The sequence below is a fragment of the Beta vulgaris genome, chromosome 4 (assembly GCF_026745355.1).
Source record: "Beta vulgaris subsp. vulgaris cultivar EL10 chromosome 4, EL10.2, whole genome shotgun sequence".
In the NCBI taxonomy this organism is placed as follows: Eukaryota; Viridiplantae; Streptophyta; class Magnoliopsida; order Caryophyllales; family Amaranthaceae; genus Beta; species Beta vulgaris.
The window spans coordinates 37,442,903-37,467,884 of record NC_079205.1 but is presented as its reverse complement, the minus strand read 5'-3'; the positions used below and the strand labels follow the sequence as shown (position 1 = coordinate 37,467,884).

At 40.3% G+C, this 24,982-nt stretch overlaps 1 protein-coding gene across 1 annotated transcript; it reads right to left on the bottom strand.

Moving 5' to 3' along the window:
* Positions 1-1,202: 1,202 nt before the first annotated feature.
* Positions 1,203-2,768, bottom strand: LOC130591127 (uncharacterized). The gene has a single exon (XM_057394051.1). It carries the CDS (start codon positions 2,766-2,768, stop codon positions 1,203-1,205), a length of 1,566 nt encoding a protein of 521 aa, XP_057250034.1.
* Between the last annotated feature and the right edge of the window lie 22,214 nt (positions 2,769-24,982).

Here is a 24,982-nt window from a genome sequence, read left to right as displayed (position 1 = left end):
TTTGGCGGTCATCTTCAACCTCCTCAATAGCGTCCAATAGTTTGTAATAGTTTAGATTGTCAGCCTTTGAATGGCATGTAAACTAATTTTTGACTTTTGTTACTGGATCCATAAATGCCTTGTTTTGAGTGGCTGACTAATTTTGTTTGTAGTTGGCCGCCAAGCCAGTAATTTATGATTTTCCTTTGATACACATTCTTCTCTTATTTAATCCGAAGCTTTTGTGCCCGTTGCTCTATGTTAGCCATATTTCTATTTAATTTTCCTGTTTTGCAATAATTGTTTGGCCTGTCATTTGGTCGCTAATGTTTATGTTGCCTGTTATATGGCCATTAGCGCTTATTCTGCCTGTTATGTGGCCGCCAATGCTTATGTTGCCTGTTATATGGCATTTAGCGTCTATTTTGCCTGTTATATGGCCGCTAATGTTTATATTGCCTGTTATATGGCATTTAGCGTCTATTTTGCCTGTTATATGGCCGCCGATGTTTATGTTGCCTGTTATATGGCATTTAGAGTCTATTTTGCCTGTTATATGGCCGCTAATGCTTACTTAGCCTGTCATATGGCTGATATATGTACTTAGCCTGTCATATGGCTATTAACCTTATCTAGCCTATTATGTGGCTGGTATGATTACTTAGCCTGTTATATGGCTGTTAACATTTGTAACAATCATTTTATTTAGCGAAAATATGGGTAATGATGAGCAAACATAAACAGAATGTCGGAACGCTAACGGAGTTTTATTTATGTATAATGCCATCAAAGGCTCCTGGCCCATTACATTTCTTTTGAATTATACATAATATTTCTTAAGGACGTCAGCATTCCAGCAGTTCTTCAGCTCTTTCCCATCCATTCCTTTGAGAATGAAGGATCCCGGACCTATCTTTCGAGCTATGATATATGGGCCTTCCCAATTGGCAGTTAGTTTACCCTCTGTGTGAGCTTTTCCAGTGGCGGCTGTCCTTCGCAGAACTAGCTCGCCTTCAGCTAACGGTCTCTCCAAGACCTTCTTGTTGTAAGCTTTACGGATTCGGTCCTTGTACATTGCTGATCTCAATTCCGCTTTTAACCTTATCTCAGGCAAGAAATCCAAATTTTCTTTCAGTGCCTGATCATTCCTTTCCAGGGCCTGATGTTTTATCCGATAGGTGGGCAAGCCTACTTCTACTGGCAACATGCTTCTGCGCCAAATGTTAGCTTGAAAGGGCTTCTCCCGTCGCTTCTTTCTCAGTTGTCCTATTTGCCCATAGAACAGCCGGTACCATTTCGGCCCATTTTCCCTTAAACTCATCGAGCTTCTTTTTTAAGGCGCTCAGAATTTGCTTGTTGGCGGCCTCTGCCTGACCGTTACTCTGAGGATGGCACACTGCGGAATATGCAAACTTCACGCGGAAGTCCGAGAGAAAAGACTGAATGGGCCTACAGTCAAATTGGACTCCGTGGTCGAATACGATCGCGGCCGGGATGCCAAACCTAGTCATAATGTTCTGCCAGATGAACTTTTTTACTTGGTTGGCCTTTATCTTCGCTGTCGGCTCCGCTTCGATCCACTTTGTGAAGTAATCAATGCCCACAATCAAAAAACGCCTTCCTCCCGTCGCGGTTGTGAACGGTCCCAGAATATCCATTCCCCACTGAGCGAATGGTATCGGACACAGAATGGGCTGTAAGTCATTGGCGGGCCTATTTATCACCGGTGCAAACTTCTGGCACTTATCACATCTTTTCACATAGCCTTGCGCGTCGGACAACATGCTGGGCCAGTAGAATCCAGCCCTGAGTGCCTTTAAAGCCAGTGCTTTACCTCCAATGTGGTTCCCACAGACACCCTCGTGAATTTCTTCCATTATCTTCACGGCCTCAGCAGATGTTGCGCATTTTAACAGTGGCAGGCTAAATGATTTTTTGTACAACTCATTCTGATATATCACGTACCAACTTGCTTGTTTCTGTAATTTTTTGGCGGCTGTGGGATCTGCCGGGAGCATTCCTGTTTGCTTGTACCTCACTAGCTCTGTAAACCATTCCCCTTGCTGGTCAATGCTGTATACCTTGGCCACTTTCTGCGCAATGCTTTTTTCCTTGAGGATGTCCACCGTGACCATCCCTTCCACCTGGAATGAGTCTGAGCTAGCTAGCTTAGATAGGGAGTCCGCCTTCATGTTCTCAGCCCTTGGAATCGCTTCTACTTCGAACTGCTCAAGCTGTGCTATTATTTCCTTGGCCTTTTCCACATACTTAACCATGTTGGGCTCTCGGACTTCAAATTCTCCTTTAAGCTGACTGCTAACCAACTGTGAATCTGTTTTTAAGAGGACGCTTTTAGCTCCTGCTGCAATGCACATTCTCAAGCCAGCAATGGCTGCTTCATATTCCGACTCATTATTTGAGGCTGGGAAAGCGAATTTGATGGCGTACTCGAAGGTGTTTCCTTCTGGGCTGGTTATCACAATACCGGCCCCAGCTCCGCTCGCGGCCGAAGATCCGTCCACCTCCAGCAGCCATGATTCCTTTTCTTTTATCTCTGCCTCTTCGTAAGCCTCCGTCATGAAATCCGCCAGTGCTTGTGCTTTTATGGCCGTTCGCGGCTTATACTGAATATCATACTCCGACAATTCAATGGCCCATTTCAATAGGCGCCCAGAGGTGTCCATCTTTTGCAGAGCTTTTTCCAACGGCTGATCTGTTAACACCTGAATTGGATGACAGTCAAAATAGGGCCTTAATTTCCGAGCCGCTACAATGACCGCCAATGCCATTTTCTCTATCTGCTGATACCGGTCTCTGGGCCGTTAAGGATATGGCTGACGAAGTATATTGGATGCTGCTGTTTTTCCCTTTCTGTTATCAGCACTGCCGCTACCGTTTTGGGGAGGCCGAGACGTATAACTGCAATGTGTCTCCTGCCTCTGGCCTTGTTATTGTTGGCAGCTTTGCAAGGTGCTCCTTGACGGCCGAGAAAGCTTTGCTCTGCTCTTCTCCCCATTCGAACTTTTTATTCCCCCTTAGCAACGCGAAAAACGGAAGGGCCTTATCAGCCGACTTCGATATGAATCTCGTCAAAGCGGCCATCCTGCCTTAATCTCTGGATGTCCTTGACACCTCTGGGCTCCGGAAGGCTTAAAATTGCCTGAACCTTGTCCGGGTTCGCATCAATGCCTCTTTTACTCACCATAAATCCAAGAAATTTTCCTGCTCTTACGCCAAAGACGCACTTCTTTGGGTTCAACTTCATGCTGTATTTTCTCAACGTTTTGAATGTTTCCTCCAGGTCCGTCAGATGCTCTCGGTCCGTCTTACTTTTGACAATAGAGTCGTCCACGTACACTTCTATATTACGCCCTTTCTGAGCCGCAAACACCTTGTCCACTAACTTCTGGTACGTTGCCCAGCGTTTCTCAGGCCGAAAGGCATTGCCTTATAATTGTAAACACCTCCATCTGTGATGAATGCCGTTTTCTTGCGGTCCTCCTTCAACAAGCTTATTTGATGATACCCTGAGAAGGCGTCCATGAAACTCAGTAGTGCATGTCCGCTAGTAGAATCCACTAGCTGATCTATTCTTGGCAGAGGATAGCAGTCCTTAGGGCATGCCCTATTCAAGTTTGTGAAATCCACGCACATACGCCACTGGCCGTTGGCCTTCTTCACCATGACTACATTTGCCAGCCATTCAGGGTAGTCACAAGGCTCGATAAAATCAGCCGCTATCAGCTTTTCTACTTCTTCTTTGATGGCCTTATTCTTTTCGGCTGAGAAGGCTCTCTTCTTTTGCTTTACCGGTCGTGTGCTGTCGACGTTTAATCGATGAACCATCACGGCCGGGTCTATTCCCGGCATCTCGTCTGCTGAGAAAGCAAATATGTCAGCATTTTCTCTCAGGAGAGTTACCAGATTTACCCGGACCTCTGGGTCCATGTCCATCCGACCGCGACCGACCGAGCAGGATCATCTGCCAAAACTTCTTGTTTTGTTTCCCATCAGGTTGTGGCCTCGGCTCATCCTCTGGCCGAGACTCCAACTCTTCTAGCGGCACCTCTTTACTCTTCCGGACAATGAGTACCTCCTCTTCTTCGTTACTGTCATTCTTCTCTACCTGAGTTCTTCTCATAGCCCTCTTTTGCTTTCTTGAGGGAGGATCTGGGTTTTCGACCGGGAACCTTCTTGCTGGTTGCTTTAATGTTGTTAAATAGCATGATCTTGCCATCTCCTGATTGCCCTTCAATCTTGATGTGGATCCGTCATTGGAAACATACAACATGGTTAGGTGGTAAGTTGAGACGACACCTTGGATGTCATGAATGAACGGACGTCCAATGATTGCATTGTATGCTCCCGGAACATCCACTACCAGAAACTCAGTCATGACGTCTCTGGCTGACTCATCTTCCCCAATACGCACTGGGAGTGAGATTAACCCTTCTGGCACCACTGATGCCCCTGTGAATCCAATGACAGGATATCGGACCGGCTTCAAGTACTCTCGCCCCAACATGAGCTTTTCGAACGTTGATAAGTACAGAATATTCGCGGAGCTTCCTCCATCCACCAAAATTCTATGTACCAGACAGTTTGAGACTTTTAGGGTCCTACCAGCGGATCATCATGAGGATATACCACATGCTTCGCATCCTCCAGGGTAAACGACATGGCCGGCATTGCCGGCTGATTCTTCCAGGGCAAACTGGCGTTGAAGTTGACCTGATGTCGAAATTCCTTCAAACTTGCCTTGGCACCATTAACACTTCCCCATGGATGGGACCCCCACTAATAACGTGAATCTCGCCGAGCCGGGACTGAACAGCTCGAGTCACGGGCTTCACAAGATCACCTTCTCCTGTTTGGGCCTTGTACTGACTGAAATAACCTCTTCTTATCAAATCCTCCAGGTTATCTTTTAAGTGCCGGCACTCCTCAGTTATGTGGCCGTGATCTCCATGGAAATCACACCATTTTTTTCCCGATTTTTATGGAACATCGGTTTGGACGCTGCACTATTACTGTCCTTATTCATCAGAAAAATTTGGCTTCTAGAAGTGGTAGTTGGTGTATGCATCGAACCTCTCCTTGCGTTCCTCCTTCCCGGCCATCTTTTCACGATTCCCCGATCGCGGTCATACCTTTCGCTCCCTTGTCTCGGTCATTACGGCTCTCCTTCGGCCATGTTTTGACCATGTTTGACTCCTGCTTTCTCTCCTCTCGGCCCCGGTCTGTTTCGCGAGCCTTCTCCTTCTTCTTATCATCCTTCTTGCCTACAGCTTTCAAATTCTCCCCTCTTATATAGTCATTGGCCTTGCCAAGGACGGGACCCAGGTTGTGTACGACTTCCGGCCCAGATAATTCCGAAGGGTGATCCCTCCTTGAGCCCAGTCATTAAGGCCAAGACGGCCACGTCTTGCTGCAACGAGGTATGGAAACTGCCTCAACGTTAAAACGGCCAATGTAGTCTCTCAGACTTTCATTTTCTCCTTGTTTCACTGACAGCAATTCCCCAGTGGTGCGTTCGCGACGCCTATTGCTTACAAAGTGTGTACTGAACATGGATGACAGCAAAGAGAAGCTAGAGACGCTACCTGGCTTGAGACTTTTGAACCATGTCTGAGCTATCCCAGTCAAGGTTGAGGGAAAGACTTTACACCATATGGCATCGACTTGAGTGTAGAGGAACATGTGTCCTTCGTAAGCCGCGACGTGATCGTCGGGTCTGATGTGCCATCATACTTAGAGGACGGCATCTTGATTCGCGTCATAGGATGATTCAATATCTCCAGAGTGAAGGGGGAAAGCTTAGGCTTGATCAAGAGGTGACCCCCAGCCGAATAGTTACTAGCACCGACGGTACTGTACTCACGGCGGGAGTGACCCTGCGTTTCCTCTTCAGAATAGTATACCTCCTCAGTTTCCAGAATTCCTCCTCATAATCAGATCGGTCTATTTTCTTCTCCATTTCCCGTCCCTCTTCCCAAGGACTGCATTTTTCGGAGCGGGGTCCCGTCCGCGTTCCTACCAGCCAGAGCTGGTGGTCGCTTACTGTACCGCCAGAGGGTTGGGGAGGAGCATTTTGTTGAGGATTACCTGTCAGCATCTGGATAAATGATGCGACCGTTTGCAATTGCTCAGGAGAGAATTGACTGAGCTGTGCCAAGTTGAATGGTACGTTGGTGTTTGGGGTTTGCTCCTCGCTTCCTGGTGTCCGGTATTGGAACTGTGGATTTCCCAACGCACCAGTGATGACTAGCTGCGAGGAATTCTGGCCTTGCTCAACTCAGGCTGACCAGGGTAGCGTTGTTTGTGCTTCCATGACTGATACCTTAGAAAGGGTGAGGCCCCTCCTTCTAGCGCCAGTTGTTTCGGTATCGAAAACGGTGCCGGACTCTTTGAGAGTTGTCCGACAGTAATGGATGTCCGTGAGGGATCTGCAACAATAACAAACGTGAGCTACCCTCGGGGTGTTTCGAGGAAACCCCCTCCGACGCTCAAGTCAGCTAATTACTCAAGAGGATTCTAGAGAGAGAGAGAGCTTAGAGAGAGATATAGGCTATTTTTAGTATGAGAGAATGTACCTGCAGGAATAGTACTGGATGGCTATTTATAGGCGTACTATTCACCTGACAGGGCGTGTAATCTTGTGACACTTGTACTGTTGTGATTGATCTTGTCAGAGGGAAGATTCCCTTTACTTTGTCGTTTTCCATGGCCGTGACGGCGGTCTCAGCATGAAGACAAAAGATGACGAATTTGGACTGGTCCCCCCTTTTGCGAGCCCACGTCACCTTGGTTTGCTCTCGGCCAATATGTAATGTCCGCTAGCAAATTTGGGTTGCACCCATACAATTTCAATACGAGAAAAGTTAATTTAACATAATGGTGGCATGTTTCACTAGTATATTTACATCACCATTTTTAAGCATCATACTTCAGTCTACTCGATGATGTTTAAGTCCTTCAACTCTTCCTTTGCCTGATCTTCAAGCTCTCCGCCACAAGTGAAGTTCGGTGTCACTAAATGTTTTTCTTCGATGTTGGACACAGTAAATATGTAAAAAATAAGAGAAAGTACAACGATTATGCGGGGTTTCTGGGGTTGCATGGAAGGGAGATGAGGCATTGTTGGTTGCAGGGTGAAAAGGAGGAGAAAGAGGAGGGTGGCAAGGGAAAAGTAGTGGGTTTTATAAGGGGTGATAAGGGAGGGTGGCGGGAGAGGGGGGAAGAAGAGGGGTGGCTGGGGAGGAAGATGGAGGAGAAAGATAGAGGAGGAAGAAGGAAACCAATTAAAAAAGTAAAAAAATATATTAACTAGTTAAATCAGCAACCAGTTATAAAACAAATCCCAAAGTTGGGAAGAAATAAACAAAAGTTAGGGCTAAAAATAGAGGAACACTTATAGATGGACTATTCTTGCTCATTTTTCCAATTATGAAAAACAAATCCATGTATTGCACGAGTCTTTAAACTAGTTGATAAGAAACTAATTTTGTGAAAATATATCTTGAGATATACTTCCTCCGTTTCTAAATAAGTGCAACATTTGCATAGTGTTTACTATTCGCAGTTTAAACTTTAATTAGCTTTGGTGATTTACATTTTAGGAAAAACATAGTCATGTGAGATCTTGTTAGATTCTTCTGAATGTGAATTTTTTTAATATCAACTTTTTATAATTTTTACTTATTGATAATTGAAGATATTAATGGTTAAAATAATGCATTGGCAAACGTGCAAACAAGAAATGTTGCACTTATTTAGAAACGGAGGAAGTACTTCCTTCATTTTGAATAATTGTCTAATATTGACTCTAGAAATTATTTCCATTTTTTATTTTGACCCTTGTATTATCTGTATGTGAGGAAAATATATACTAATGTGGGATCTTGGTAGATTCAACTCAATATGTATATATGTTTATGTCTAGAAATTAAGGGTAATAATTAATTCTCAGCAGGTATAATGTCCAAGGATGTTTTCCGAGCTAGGGATCTGTTCACCGGGATCCTGCAATACACGTTAGACTGACGGGGGGTTATTTCGGGATCACCTCTCCGACGCTCAAGTCAGTTGATGATCGAGGTAGAGATAGTCTAGAGTGAGAAAAGTTCTAATTAGTTAGGTGAAAATTCAATACATTTTCATTGATGAGATTTGGGGTATTTATAGCAATGGGAATACCTAGGCAGAGACCTTTTTGATGGGATGGACTTTCTTGAAATCATTAGCCATGCTGTCTTCTCATCTTCTGGCCTCGTTGGCCCTTTTTCATGGATCCTCAAACCTTTAGCCAGGTCAACTGGGGTGGGACTCACCAGAGCCATGTGGCAGGATGGCTTTTGATGGGTCCCTCTTGGACTTACGGGCAAGTGGGCCCAAATAATTAAAATCAACCTTTTACGATTTAACTTGTGTAACTAATAACAATAATGCTTATTGGCAAAGATATTCTTGGTGTTTGAAGAAGATGAGTTACTGAAAAGGAGACCATATTGTGTGTTTCCTAGTGACAGCAATTATATAGCTACAGGACTCAAATAATGACCGTTTTCAGAGTGTTAAATCTGGTATTTGAGTCGCACGAAACAAACTGAAATGAGCACAACCTGAGACATCTTTCGAAAGTTTTACGTGCAACTGCAAGGACGGAAAATGTGTAGGTGTAAATTAGGAATTTCGGTGCTGCTCTAAGTGTATGCAAGGGTCCGAGGGGGAGAAACTATTGGTGCGTACCCGGTATGAGCCAACAATGTTCATACCGGCGTATGTTAGTAATTTGGCCAGAAAAAGACAAAAAAAAGTTGATTTAATGGTAATTTAGATAACTCCGATCATGAAAGAGAGAAATCAGATCAACTATCATATGAATCAGATCAACTATAATATGAATCAGACCAACTATAATGTGAATCAGATCATGAATGTATTTAAGTAAAAACCCAAAAAAAAAATTAAAAAAAATCAAAAAAAAAGAAAAGAAAAAGTTGTATTTATTTACAACTTTGCCACAGTATGAGCAGCCTATACCGAATATGCGCGAATCACAGCTCATCCAAGGAGTAGGTGACCGACTACTGAAGATATGCTAGATATCAAAATAGGAGATGGGAGGGACACGTGTTTTGGACCTAGTAATTAGGGAAATAAGTTGAATTTGCTTTATTATTATTTTAAGAAGTAATGTGATAAGAAGTTCCATTTTCAAAGATAATAAAATAGTGTTAAAGTTAGACAAGTTTTTTTTGAAAGATAGTAGCTCTAGTTGGATGTGTCGCATGTAATAAACAAATATCTATGACATATAGATCAAAAACACATGTTAGGAGATGATTTGTCTTATTAAATGATTAATATGTCAAATTGCATCTCATTAGAAATACTAGCATTTTTTGCACGCTGTGTGCGCGTGTCCAGTTAATTTTTTTTTATTTTCTCAATTAGTTATTTAATCAGTGTTACAAAAAATTTGATTTGAAAATATATTCATAATTATTATTAATTTTTTAACTATATTTTTCTTAAATCAATGCTTTATTGATATTTTTTAGTTATTTAGCCATATACAACCAATAATTGGAGATCGGTGCCCAAAATTCACGAAAAGAATCCAAAATAACCGAAAGTTATGGTTTAAAAAGACATTTTTACTTTTCCGTATACAATAAAATTTAAAATAAAACACTTAAAAATACTTTATATTCGAATACTACTTCATACTGTTTCAACAAAAAATTGGAGTTAAGTGATTCGAAATACAAGAAACCAACAGGAAGTGGCTGAAATTGGCCTAAAACGACATGTACTTACCTAAAATTCCACATAGGAAGCAAATTAGAGCACATATATCTAGTTAATAGTTATATACTATCTCGTATTACAAAATTTAACAAAAAGATTTGAATCACTTGTCCAAAAATACACGAAAATAACCAAAAATGAGCAAAAATTAGCCTAGAATGAAATTTACTTTTCGAAAATTCCCTCTAAATCAAATTAGAGCACATAAATCCAGTTAATAGCTGTCCCAAAATACACAAAATGAATCCTAAATGACCTAAATTGATCTAAAAATGATTTTTGTTACTTTCTTGAAATTGCATTGATTGAAAAGCAGACGCCATAAATCTAGTTAGAGATCACATATAGTATACTATCTCATACTGCCACATTCAACAAAATATTTCAGTTACATAACTTGCAGCATAAGAAAACAACTCAAAATGGACTAAATAAATCTAGTCAATAGTTCGTTAACCTGACTAATTGATTAACACATATTCCATACATAACACGTTAAACATAATTTATTTCTTATAAGTATCCAAAGAAAGCAAATAATAAAATTGATTACACATATTTATAGTACACATGGGTGTGCCATGCTCATGGTACACCCAAGACTATTTTCTCCAAATGAGCAAAATGAGTAAATGAATAAATGAACAAATGAGCAAAATGAACAAATAAGCAAATGAGCAAACATTTCTACTCATTTAAGAAAATGAGCAAACACTTTTATCACAAAATGAGCAAATGAACAAATGAGTAAATAAGCAAAATGCCCATATGAACAATTTGGTTCAAATGAGCACCTGAAGTTCTAATTTATTACAAAAATACCCCTACATGTACCATGCTCATGGTACAACCGGGTGTACCATGAGTGAAATCATATTTAATACTTAACTTAGTAATATAATATCTAATCTGCTAGAATTTTATATATCATATGTAATAAAAAAAGGAACACATTAGAATATATAATAATATATATATAATATATATATATAATATAATATATATATAATATAAATAATATATATATATATATATATCAAAGTGATCCAAATAAATTAGGGCTCAAATAACAATATTATTCATATTTTTCGATAATTCAGATTTTCAAACAATTCTCATTAATTTAAAGAAAAAATTAAGAACAAAAATCCCATTTATAATATATTTACTGTTCATAATCCCAACTATGAGTTGTTCCAAGTTAATCATATCATAATTATGTGCGATATCTTCCAAAAATGATTTGGTGACTTGAATAAACTAGTTTAACAAGTTAAATATGCTATGTGGAATTTTATATTGGCCTTTGAAAAAATTGATTTGAAGTACATCACCTATAGTTGAGATTATTCACATTAACTCATAATTTGTAGGAAAATTTGCCTGGAATAATCCCATATTTGGTCGATCTTCCTAAAATAATTCCACCTTTGAATTATTCTGGAATAATCTTATCTTTGCTTACTAAATTGAGTTTTTAGTCCCAAGAAAATAGTGACCTGTAACAATAGGTTACCAGCCTCCTTTCCCTATTGCCCCACCCCACCCCACCCCACCCCACCCCCACCCCACCCCCACCAAAATAATCTATCTGTACGATTTTAGTTAGATTTACACCATTAGAATGGTACTACGATATGAAGTATATTCCTATCTAGCAACCAGTATTAAGTTGAATAATTTTGCTCATTTACCGACCGCCGGAATTTACAAAGTAGCATTACATTAACTAATGACTGTAAACTACATTTCTATAAAAGTAAGTGTATACACAAAATTTCGAGTCAAAATATAATAGACAGGAAACAAAGTAACAATGAAATTATATTTCAATAAATGTATTGAGTACAATCTCTGTAAACAGTTTATAATGAAAAATAAACTAAGTCCTCTGATTCTGTTTCGTAGCTTGAGAGTGACACGTGTTGGTGTCGACGTGGAGTTGAATGTAGACTGACCTGCTGTCAACGTCAATTTGAGTTTGAGTGTGGGATGACGTTTTGTCGACGTCAACCTGAGTTTGAGTTTTGTTTGGGTATATTCGAATAAGGGCTGACAAAGCTTGAATCTCAGTCGAATATGTTTGAGTGTATCTGAATAGTCGGCACAATTTTGATGTGCTTGTTGACTAATTGCAGAGAAAATTCTAAGAGAATTTTATGAGCTCTTGAGAATAATCATTTTTCCGTCCCCTCAACTGAGAGATGTGCGGTCTATTTATAGGGAATGAAGATCCCTTCATGGACTTGGTAATTTATGAGTTTGGGCCCGTTTATGACTTGGAAGTCTTTTTACCTTTGCCATTTGACCATCTTTATCGGACTAGTAATCTGGGCTAGCCCACTACTTTTAACCCAAATTATATTTGTTTAATTAATTTGGATAGGTAATTTGAGTGAGCTAAATTAATTAAAAAGGGCTAATCATATTTATTTTAGCTCAATAATAATCAATTTATTTTAATGTAAAATACTAATAAATTTTTAGTGTCTACAAATTGCCCCCTCGAGACGGTGTCACGTAGACGATTTGAAGTGTTTAATCGTGACAAGGTCTCGAATTTGTGTTTGGTTTAGCAATTAGGTGGCAATCACCGTGTTGAGAGTTGTTTCCTACAGTTATGAACTACTTACAACTCTATTAAGTTTTGGACTCGGATAAATCATCCTAATCGAATAAGTATTAGGTTCAATTTTTTTTCTTTACCAAAGTGTATAAATACTTGCACGGATACCGCTTTCACTTCGTGACAGTTATTGAGATTGAGACTGCTATACTTCTTGGTCTTCGTCTACAGACCGAAACATTGGATTCGACCTGCAATTTTGCAACCAACTTCGTCTTTTGTGAATACTGAATAAGGTAAACCCCATACCTTATCTTGTTTCTTTGGTGCGTTTTTTTTTTTAAAACAATCTGACAGTTTCATATAATTACCTTATAACTGGTTTAATCTGCAGTGCTAAGACTCTTCATTATCGTCGACATCACAAAATCAACAGGTGTACTTCAATTCTTTTTCTTCCTCTTTGTATCTCGATTGATTTACAATAGGAAGCATGATTTTTTTTTTTCTTTTGATTACTTGTCTTCCGTATTCATCATCAAGATCATGGAATCAATTTCTTTAGTCGTTGCTTGTCTGCTTGTTATTTTTTTTCGATGGGGTTTTAATGGTGGGGGATTTTTTTTGGGTTTTGTTTGTTTCAAGTTCATCAATGGAGGTCAAACACTTTAAAGATTATTTATTTCTTATTGTTCTCCAAACTTCAACTTGTTCTGTTGCATGATACGTGATATTTGCTTCCCATCTTTTGTGACCTTTTGTTTATTTGTTTTCGGAACTTATTAGAAGATGATGAATGGTTATGAATCAGGTGATGATGAAGATGAATTACAGATGATGATAATGAGTGTGTAAGGCTGCAGTATGCCTTCATTTTAATTTTTTTTACGTTTTTTTTTTCCTTCAATTTTATTTTTTCGTTTGTTTTCATGGATATTTTTGTTCCTATGACATCATAATCATGAACATCCTCATATATCTTCGAAGTGTTACAGAAGCTAAACACTAGTGAGGTGATGATTTTGTTACACCCTTTTTGTCTAGAATATTTTATCTGTATATTATTTATTTTTTGTGCATTGGTACCCGTATATTTTTTGTGTGTGTATGACTGGCTCACTTGAAGACGAAGACGAAGGCGGGGATTCCGTCGTGATGGGCCACATGTCTTCAGCACTGGAGCCTGTCAGGGGGTTATTCATATGTCTTTAGCACTGCGACACTGACATCCAGACATCCCTTGAAGACGAAGACGAAGGCAGGGATTCCGTCTGATGGGCCACATGTCTTTAGCACTGTAGCCTATCAGGGTGTTATTCATATGTCTTTAGCACTGCGACACTGACACCTCCAGACAGTCCCTTGAAGACGAAGACGAAGGCAAGGATTCCGTCGTGATGGGCCACATGTCTTTAGCACTATGAGCCTGTCAGGGGTGTTATTCATATGTCTTTAGCCCTGCGACACTGACACCTCCAGACAGTCCCTTGAAGACGAAGCAAGGCAGGGATTCCGTCGTGATAGGCCACATGTCTTTAGCACTGTGAGCCTGTCAGGGGTGTTACTCATATGTCTTTAGCACTGCGACACTGACACCTCCATACAGTCCCTTGAAGATGAAGACGAAGGCAGGGATTCCGTCGTGATGGGCCACACGTCTTTAGCATTGCGAGCCTGTCAGGGGTGTTATTCATATGTCTTTACCACTGCGACACTGACACCTCCAGACAGTCCCTTGAAGACAGTCAATCTCACCCTCGAGGTATGTTGTCTAACCCATGATTTTTTTTTGTTAAATGATTGTTCGTTAACCCAAGAATTGCTTTTTTTATGTCGTCCTTCATGTTTGCATTCTGTGGGCTAGGAGTTAGAACTTTTTTGGTGTGTGTGCAATTTAAACTCTTACTTGGGAGTTCAAATTTTCTTTGTCTTTTGCTTGGATATGCAGTTTACACTCTGGCTTAGGAGTTAGATTTTTTGGTGCGCAGCTTAGACTCGTGCTTGGGAGTTAGAATTTTTTGGTGTGCAGTTTAGACTCTTGCTTGGGAGTTAGAATTTTTTTGGTGTGCCGTTTAGACTCTTGCTTGGGAGTTAGATTTTTTTTTTTTTTTTTTTTGGTGTACAGTTTAGACTCTTGCTTGGGAGTTAGAATTTTTTGGTGTGCAGTTTAGACTCTTGCTTGGGAGTTATAATTTTTTTTTTGTTTCGCTATTCACAGTTTATACTCTTGCGGGCCAGGAGTATTACAAATTTTTTTTTTTTGTTTTGTTTCGCTGGTGTGCAGTTTAGACTCTTGCTTGGGAGTTAGAATTTTTTTGGTGTGCCGTTTAGATTCTTGCTTGGGAGTTAGAATTTTTTTTTTTTTTTTTTTTTTGGTGTCAGTTTAGACTCTTGCTTGGTAGTTAGAATTTTTTGGTGTTGCAGTTTAGACTCTTGCTTGGGAGTTAGAATTTTTTTTTTTTTTGTTTTGTTTCGCTATTCACAGTTTATACTCTTGCGGGCCAGGAGTATTACAATTTTTTTTTTTTTGTTTCACCGTTTCCAATTTATACTCTTGCGGGCCAGGAGTATTACAATTTTTTTGTTATTTCGCCGTTCACAGTTTATACTCTTGCGGGACATGAGTATTACAATTTTTTTTATTTTTGTTTCGTCGTTCAAAGTTTATACTCTTGCGGGCCAGGAGTATTACAATATATATTTTTTTTTTTTGTTGTGGTGTGGCTGCACTCGAGTAACTTTTATATTACCCTAGCTGCCTACGTACTTGTAAAATATCAACAATTTGCTTTTACAAGATCAAGCCAACGTAGTTCCAATGCACCTATGTTTCTTTCAACATATGCAGTTTATCCTCTTGCTTAGGAGTTAACGATGTTCTTACTTTTCATGAGTAGTAGCGCTTCAGAAACTTGCCGTTGATAGGCCCCACCCGTAATCCGTCAGCGTCAACAATTTTATAGGCCCATTAGTGTACACCTCTTTGACAACGTATGGACCATCCCATTTAGAACTGAAACTTCCCGTCTTGCGAGAAATAATAATGGGTCTCTTAATTGCTAGGACCATGTCTCCAACTTGAAAGGACGGGTCGAAGTTTCTTATTGAAAGCGCGTGACAGGCGAGCTTGGTAGCACTCAGATTTTTGTTGTGCTTGGAGTCTTTTTTCGTCAAGCGCCTCCAACTCAGCAAGTCGGAGTTTATCATTTTCATCAGAGGTCAAGCCTTCTTGTATGGCAATTCGCAATGATGGAATTTGAAGTTCCAAGGGAGAACTGCCTCAACGCCATACACCAACGAGTATGGGGTTGATTGTGTTGCTGATTTATATGTCGTTCTGTATGCCCATAAAGCTTCCCCTATTCTTTCATGCCAATCACGTTTGGACTTGGCGACCACTTTGCTCAATAAAGTACGAAGTGTCTTGTTGAACGCTTCAGCTAAACCATTCGCAGGTGCATTGTACATTGATGATCTATGTTGTGTGAATTTAAACTTCTCACATAAGTTTTTCATCAACTTATTGTAAAATGGTGTGATGTTAGTACGAATGAAGTCAACAACATTTTCTTTTTTCACTTCACGTAGGGGGGTGGCTTCTGCCCACTTAGAAAAATAATCAGTCGCTGTCAAATATACGCTTGTCCAGCAGATGACTTTGGTGTAATTGGGCCAACTACATCGAGTCCCATGCTTCAAATGGCCAGGATGCGACTGTGGGGTGCAATGCTCTGGAGGTTGATGAATGAAGTTAGCAGTGAAATTGGCAACTTCACATTCTTTGCATAGTCCATGCTATCTTGTACCATGGTTGGCCAATAGTAACCCATTCTTTTAATACGATCATGTAGTTTTGGACATGACTGATGAGCGCCACAGACTCCAAAGTGAGCTTCCTCCATGGTTTGTTTTGCTTCTTCATCTCCAAGACATCTTAACCAAAGACCATGAAATGATCGTCGATAGAGAGTCCCTTATAATATATAAACGTGAGGCTCGACGACGAATCTCTGTCTTATGTTTTGGATCACTTGGCAATTTTTCATGTTCCAAATAATCAATAATTGGTTGACGCCAATCTTCTTTGTCGATTTGATAGACAGAGATTATGTCGACTTCTTCAGCACATTCGTAACCACCATCGTCATCGGAGTAACAACCCATTGTTTGCAAACGGGTACATACATTCTTTCTTCTGCCCCTAGTGCCAAAGTGGCTGCAAGCCCAACTAGCACGTCAGCCATCTTGTTGGCACTCCTTGGAACATATTCTAACTTGACGGTATCGAGTTTGTCAAGCAATTGTGATGCTTGCTTTGAAAGGGATTAAATCATTCTTTTTACTTCATATTCACCTGAAGGTTGTTTTAGGACCAATTGGGAGTCCCCGTGAATGTCTAAATCTCTAAGTCCCATTTCGATTGCCATTTGGAGGCCTATTATGAGTGCTTGGTACTCAGCCATATTATTGGAGCACAGTTGAGTTAGCATAAAAGAGTATGGCAGTATACACTTTTGTGGAGAAATGAAGACAACTCCAGCTCCCGCACCGTCATGACGAGCGGCGCCGTCAAAGTACATTTTCCAAGGTGGGAGTATTTCAATGAAAAACACGTCTTCACCTGGCAAATCATCTGATATCTCCCATTCTGCAGGGACTGGGTGGTCCGCGAAAAAATCTGCTATCGTTGCCCCTTGAGCCTTTTGCGGAACATACACAATGTCATATTGTTTCAAAGCATAGCCCACTTTGCAAGTCTGCCAGACAACACGGGCCTTGAGAGAATGTATTTTATTGGGTCAGACCTTGAGATGACATGAACTGTATGTGCTTGCATGTAATGTCTTAATTTTTGGATTGCAAAAATCAAAGCAAGGCAAATTTTTTCAATGGGGGAGTAATTCAATTCAGCACCCACCAAAGTTCGGCTTAAATAATAAAGAGTTGTCTCCTTACGATCTTCTTGCTCTTGAGCACACATTGCCCCCAGGGATCGCTCCTGCGCCGCGATATAAAGGATGAGTGGTTTCCCTTTTATTGGTGCCCCCAAGACGGGGGGAAGAAACAAATACTTCTTGATACTTTCGAAGGCCTTTTTACATGAGTCATCCCATTTGAATGGGGCATCCTTTTTCATGAGATGACTAAAAGGATGACATCTGCCTGCCAAATTGGAAATAAACCTTCGAATGTAAGCGAGACGCCCTTGGAGGCCACGCAACTCCTTGAGGTTCTTAGGTTCAGGCATCTCTTGGATGGCCTTAATCTTTGCTTGGTCAATTTCAATGCCCCTGTGCCTGACAATGAAGCCTAGAAACTTTCCTGAGGTGACGCCGAAAGCGCACTTGAGAGGGTTCATCTTTAATTTCCATTTTCGCAATCTTTCGAAGACTTGACGAAGGTCATGTAAATGATTCTCCTTCTTCTTAGACTTTACCACCAAGTCGTCTACGTAGCATTCCACAATTTGATGCATCATATCTTCGAAAATTTTCTGCATTGCACGCTGATACGTAGCTCCGGCATTTTTCAAGCCGAAAGGCATAACTTTGTAACAGAATATCCCTTTAGGGGTACGAAATGCAGTTGCTTCTTGATCTTCAGGAGCCATGTGGATTTGATTGTATCCAGCAGTACAATCCATAAATGACAAAGCCTCATGACCAGTGGTAGCATCAATCATGATTTCCGTTACGGGGAGTGGGAAATCATCCTTTGGACACGCCTCATTCAAATCGCGGAAGTCCACACAAACTCGTAACTGTCCATTTTTCTTTCGTACTGGCACAATGTTTGCTATCCAAGTAGGGTACTTGACTTCACGAATAAATCCTGCATCAATGAGCTTGTTTACTTCTGCCTCAATTTCAGGAATTAGTTCTGGCCTGAAACGTCTTTGAGATTGCTTCTTTGGACTGACACCCTTTTTGATGGCTAAACGATGGACACGACTTTCGGGTCGAGTCCTGGCATCTCCTTATAGCTCCATGCAAATACGTCTTTATAGTCAGAGAGTAACATGGAATATTTTTGTTCTTCTGTTGGGTAAGAGAAGCGCTTGACGTAGACAGGGCTGGCTCTTCTGAGTTCCAAGGTTTAACTCTTTTAACTCATCAATCGTGGCTTGCTCCCCCATCTTCAAGACTTTAAGGAACCTCATCTGTTTCCATCTCCTCGTACTTTCAGGAGCCTCATGCCCTGTGATATGGTTTGAAGAAACAAATTCAACATCCTTTTCTTTTTCTTGACTAGGCGAACTCCTTTGATTTGTTAACACTATGACACGACCTTTGGCTTTCAAAGGTGTATGTTCAATGATGTCTACCACCTGTGTACGCCTCATGCGAGATGGAATAACACTTTGAGGTGCGTCCTCGCCTTTGACTTCATCTTTGCTTCTTGTGATGCGACTTAGTACCGACCGTCTTGGTTGTTTATCAATTGAGGTCGATGCGCCAAGACGTTTAAAGACAGATGCTTTCTTCTTAGAGAATCGAGAATTTGGCAAGGGTGTTCGTGTTTTTGGTTTCACACCTTCATTTAGCTCATGTCCACCAAGTCTGTCAAAAACCGATGTATGGTTCTTTATGACAGGCGACTGTATTCGATCAAAGACCGATATTTTTTGCTGGGTCGCACCTTCTTCACCCTCATTTTCTTCGACTTCCTCCGCAGTAATATATTGTGAAGAAGAGGTTGTCCCTCTACGCCGTGCGGAAATTTTGATGGGTGTTGGAGCTTCAAATCCCAAACCAACTTTAGTCGGACGTACCTCAACGCCATATTCTTGTAATTTCTTTTGTGTGTCATTGATTCCATGAGGCTCAACCTCAATAACATTTCCCATGGACGCTGGATTTTCGAAGTCATAACCAGAGTTCGCCAAGAGCTTATAAGCGTTTGGGTCAAATTTACCCTTGTTAAGCCATTTTCTCCTAGATTGATCAACAGATTCCGATGTCGGAGGCTTAGCAATTTGATTGTGGTTGGCTCTAGGCAAAGGAACAACCACTTCTTGCTTTAAACATTGGAGAGTAGTCTCATCTACTCCTTTTTCTTCCTTTGGTCTACTTTCATGACCTGATGCCCTGCAAAAGGTGATTCCCCTTCCTTACGACGTGATTTAGGAATATATCGCAAAACTGGAGTAGTTACTGAATTCTTCATTGCTTTAAGGGGTTGAGCAACAACTTCTTTTATCTTTTCCTTGTATTTTGTTGTTGCATCTCAGTGGTGGTTGACTCCCTAGAGCTTGATGACGATGGAATGTCACCATTTTTGTTTGTACCCCTTTTCCCCGTTGAAGGAATTTTAGATGGCAACATTTCACTCGAGGGTTCTTCATCTTCAAAAAACTTAGCATCGGCAAAGTACGAATCTGTCATGCTAAAGGGTTTTACATCTCCATTTATTTTCTTCTCTCCTCCTCGATAAAATTTCAGACATTGATGAAGGGTTGATGCGACCACCCCATTTTCGTGTAACCATGGTCGTCCAAGCAACATTTTATATGACGTCTTTGTATCTATGACATGGAAGAGAGTAGATGATGTTAACTCTCCCATCACAAGGTTAAGACGTATTATGCCTATGGCACGCTGACTGTTCAAATTGAACCCCTGGATCATTAGACGACTATCAGAAAGATCTTCCATAGTGATCCCCAAATCAATCATGGTGGACTTTGGCATGATGTTGACAGCTGAACCTCCATCCACTAAGATACGATTCACTCTCTGGCCAAAAATATAACCAGCAACAAACAAGGGTCGGTTGTGAGGTTTTGAACCCAACAATAAGTCTTCATCAGTGAAGGCAAGGCAAAATTACATGACGTGCATTTAGCCGAACTTTCTATTGGCTCTCCAGCATCTTTCACTTTGTCAAGGTATAGTTCTGGATGCTGAAGTGCAAGAGCCACCTGTCGACACATTTCTCGAGGCAAATGAAAGATCTGCCTCCATCCCATGCGTGTAGGAAGAGCTTCTAAGATAGATAATATCTTTGGATCTATCTCTGACCCTGAATGTTGAACAGTCACTTTAACAGAGACTTCATTTTCTTTAACCTTCTCTTGATCTCCCTCTTCTTCTTTTTCTTCATTATTCTCAACGAATGAGGTAGCATTAACAGTAACCGTAGTAAAGTAATCTTCAGGAAAGAATTCTTCCAAGATTACAGGAGTAAGTGGGTCTTGTTCAAGTAAGTCAATTGGCAATACTTGTTGTTTAGTATGCTTTTTTGACTTTTTCTTTTCTTTCGAGCGTCTTGAGCTTTTCCTTTTTTGGTGCTTCTTCTTACGACAAGCAACCTTTGGTTGAGGCTTCGACTGTCGTCTAGGCCTCCTTCTAGTGACTAACGTCCACCCTTCGTCATCCTCTTCTTGTTGGTTGCTAGTTGGGCTACTGTGCTAATAAATGGCACCTCATCAACTTGAAGAATGCGCAACACATGTACAATTACTGGCTCCAGACTCCCAAACTGCAAAGTTTGAGCCTCCCAATAAGAATCTAACATTGCAGAGGCATGATTAGCTTCGACAACTTCATCAAAATCCAATACAATCTTCCCATCCTTTGCAAGTTGCATGATTCTCTCCTTGAGTGTTATACACTTTTCTATAGGATGACTAATCAGCCTGTGGTACCGACAGTAGTTAGGATCAGAAGTCCTACCGACCTCCGCAGGACGCTTAGCTTCGGGCAATTCAATGACTTTGTTTTCAAGCAAATCATCTAACATCCCTGATAAATCAGAGTCTGGAAATGGATATTTCTTTGCTTGGAGTTCTTTCAAGGTTGGCCTATTTTTCCTAGGTTCTTTGGAAGGTGAACCCTTATTGTTTTCAGTACCAGCCTTGCTAGAGATCTTGACAGGCGAGGAGGTAGTCGTGATCGACATTGACTCCTTAGTCGAACTTTTGGCAGTCTTGTCAGTTTTCTTAAAATCCTTCTTCTCTTTCTTGTACTCTGAAGAAGTGTTGCTTTTGCCTCTATTGTTGGCAATGGTAAGCTCCATGTCATGAGCTCGCGTAGCCAACTCCTGAAAAGTCCTAGGCTTTATACCTTGCAAAATATAAAGCAAGTCCCAATCCATCCCTTGAATGCACATCTCAACAGCAGAGACTTCAGTCAGGCGATCTTTACACTCTAGACTCAATGCGCACGATTGATCGATGAGGCTCATCCTTCCACTGGTGAGTCTTAGTTAGTTCAGTCATACTGACAATACGTCGAGTGCTATAGAACCTGTTCAGGAATTCCTCCTCCATTTGATCCCAACTGTCGATGGATTGTGAGGGTAAATCAGTGTACCAGTCAAAGGCCATGCCTTTAAGAAACGAAGAATTGTTTGACCAGGAAATCATCTGTGGTACCAGCATTATTGCATGTTTCCACAAAGTGAGCAATGTGTTGCTTAGGATTTCCTTTCCCATCGAAATGCTGGAACTTGGGGGCTGATAGCCAAGTGGCATCTGCAGCTCGCAATTCTTTTGGTATAAGGCTTTACATACCGATGACTGCCTTAGAACTTTCCCCGAGTTGATTTTTGATAGCGTGAGCTACTAATAACTCAAGTTGTCGAGCTGTGGGTGGGCGGCGATCGTCTTCACCACTATCGCCTTCGCTTTCACCCCCCAGTCTTGATGCTGCGTCGTCTCCCTCAAGTTTCTTGTTGAGGGCAGCGATTTGCTCATTTTGGAGTCGGATTTGAGCATCTTTTTCTTCTCCATCTTTCATTAATTTTTGGAGTAGGCTATTCATTTCAGCAAGTTGTTCCTCAACTGTCTTAGCCGAAGTCACCATAACACAGCAGTGTTTGACTGAGAGATAGAAGGGTTCCTCTAAGTTGATAATCTTTAGAGGTGATGAGTCAACAATGTCATCACTTGTCTCATCGTCACTCCCCACATTGAGTGGGTCAAAGACTTATCAGATGAGAGTTGCTTCCATATTTGAGAAGCAATCAATGATGGCTCACGTTCAGCCAAAGCGATTGAGCCAAACACAGGGGTTTCACGCTCCTTGTATGAGCCATGCACGACAGATGATTCACGAGCAGTAGGCTTAGAGAGCTTTCTTGGCCTAGTAGGAACGTTTGCAGTTCGGAGTTTTGCAGCGGCGGCAGCAATAGCAGCCTTCTTCATTCCTCTGGTGCGAAAACCAAGAGTCATATCATCCATAAAATCACCAAGTTACAGATTTTCGTGGGGTGTCAACAGAGTTTTCAGAAGATTGAGAGATGTTCTTGCTTGAGGCCATTTCTCAGATTTGTTGTTAATGACGAAACAGAGATGAGAGGCAGAGATGGTCCCACCGAGCGTGCCAAAATCTGTATACACAAAATTTCGAGTCAAAATATAATAGACAGGAAACAAAGTAACAAAGAAATTATATTTCAATAAATGTATTGAGTACAATCTCTGTAAACAATTTATAATGAAAAATAAACTAAGTCCTCTAATTCTGTTTCGTAGCTTGAGAGTGACACGTGTTGGTGTCGACGTGGAGTTGAATGTAGACTGACCTGCTGTCAACGTCAATTTGAGTTTGAGTGTGGGATGACGTTTTGTCGACGTCAACCTGAGTTTGAGTTTTGTTTGGGTATATTCGAATGAGGGCTGACAAAGCTTGAATCTCAGTCGAATATGTTTGAGTGTATCTGAATAGTCGGCACAATTTTGATGTGCTTGTTGACTAATTGCAGAGAAAATTCTAAGAGAATTTTATGAGCTCTTGAGAATAATGATTTTTCCGTCCCCTCAACTGAGAGATGTACGGTCTATTTTTAGGGAATGAAGATCCCTTCATGGACTTGGTAATTTATGGGTTTGGGCCCGTTTATGACTTGGAAGTCTTTTTACCTTTGCCATTTGACCATCTTATTCGGACTAGTAATCTGGGCTAGCCCAATACTTTATAACCCAAATTATATTTGTTTAATATAATTTGGATATGTAATTTGAGTGAGCTACATTAATTAAATTGGGCTAATCATATTTATTTTAGCTCAATAATAATCAATTTATTTTAATGTAAAACACGAATAAATTTTTAGTGTCTACAGTAAGACCAAAGAATGCAATAAGCTCCTAATTCTATACAGAAGAATATATGACCTTAATTAATACTCAGCTAATGACAGTAACAATTCTAACAAAGAATCACCTATCATATTCATGCTCAATTTGTGAACAAAAGAGCCTAGAAAGGGCTTATATGTCCAGCTAACTTCGTTTGAGCATAATTTTTACTGAAACTTTCTTGCATGATATCTTGTGTCACTATTATAGTAAGGTAGTATAAGTACAACCTTCAGTTGGAGTTTGAAACTTTAGAAAAAAATAGTTGCTCTTAGGTCTTCATTATAATTTATCTATTGTGCTCTCTACTTACTGGTGATGCTTTCAATATCTAATCCATTGCACTTCTCCCTTTCTAGAGACATTATTTGTTATATTCACCTACTGAAACTTCGTGTTGAGCCCTAGTTTTGATAATGACAAAGAAACAAAGGAACAAACTAAGTAGTGAACTAATGAATTATTTAAGTGTATGGTGTTTAAGGTATCAATGCAAGGAACTGGGAGAATACGAAGTCAATGAAGAAGTCAAGAGAGGATTTCAAAGGCTAAGTAAAGAAGTTTCTATGTTGATACTGGAGCAAGCATTTGATCAAGAAGAATAGAAGCTAGGCGTTTCATTTTCTAGTTTCAATGTAGAGGAACAAAGGAAGAATGGTAAGGAACTGTGGCAGTCTATTTGAGAATGATAGTTTGTTCCTTCGTAAGGAACAAACTAAGTGGCACTAAGCGAATATGTTAAAGGAACTTAGTTAATAAAAGGAACTAGACTTAGGCGTGTAAATATTGTAACGGTTAAAAAGATATTTGAGTAAGTCATGCCTAAATTATAGGAAATTAGTTATATCTAATTTCAAATCATAAAATCAGTTTTAAAAATAAAATCTGTTTAAGAAAAAGATTTTATTTTTCGGAAAATAAGAAAATAAATATCCTGTTGTTAGAAAGATTTTATTTAAAAGATATTATTTTCTTAAAGATTAAAAATTCAGTTTTAAAGATAAAAAGAGTTTTTATAAAACTGATTTTCAGATAAAGCTCAAGGAACTCCTATTACTTAGGAGTAATGGCTTAAATATATCCACGTTCATTTATAGTTCATTGGATCATGGGACATTATGTGAAACGTGTTCCTTAGGGGAAGGAACATCATGGGTTAATGGACTAAACATGTATTCTAGTTTTAATCCCACGTTCTTCATGATTAACACTATAAATATAGAAGTCTAGATAAGTTCCAAAATGTGTCTGACTAAGTAATTAAGTGAGTTTAACTAATTAAGTGTCAGTGCCTTCATTCTCTCATAATAGCCATTTGTTCTTTACCTTCTTACTCTAATTCCACTAAGCTTATTTCGATCAATTGTATTTTGGTTTTTGGGGTAAAGGAACTTTGAGTGAAGTTCTGTAAGAGAGAGGCTTTGAGTGAAGCGTGTATGTGTGAGAAAACTTCGAGTGAAGTTGAGAGGAACTGCTGTTAAGGGAACAATGGCTCAGGAACTTGAGTTTAGGAACTCAAGGTGTGGCTCAAGTTAGAATTA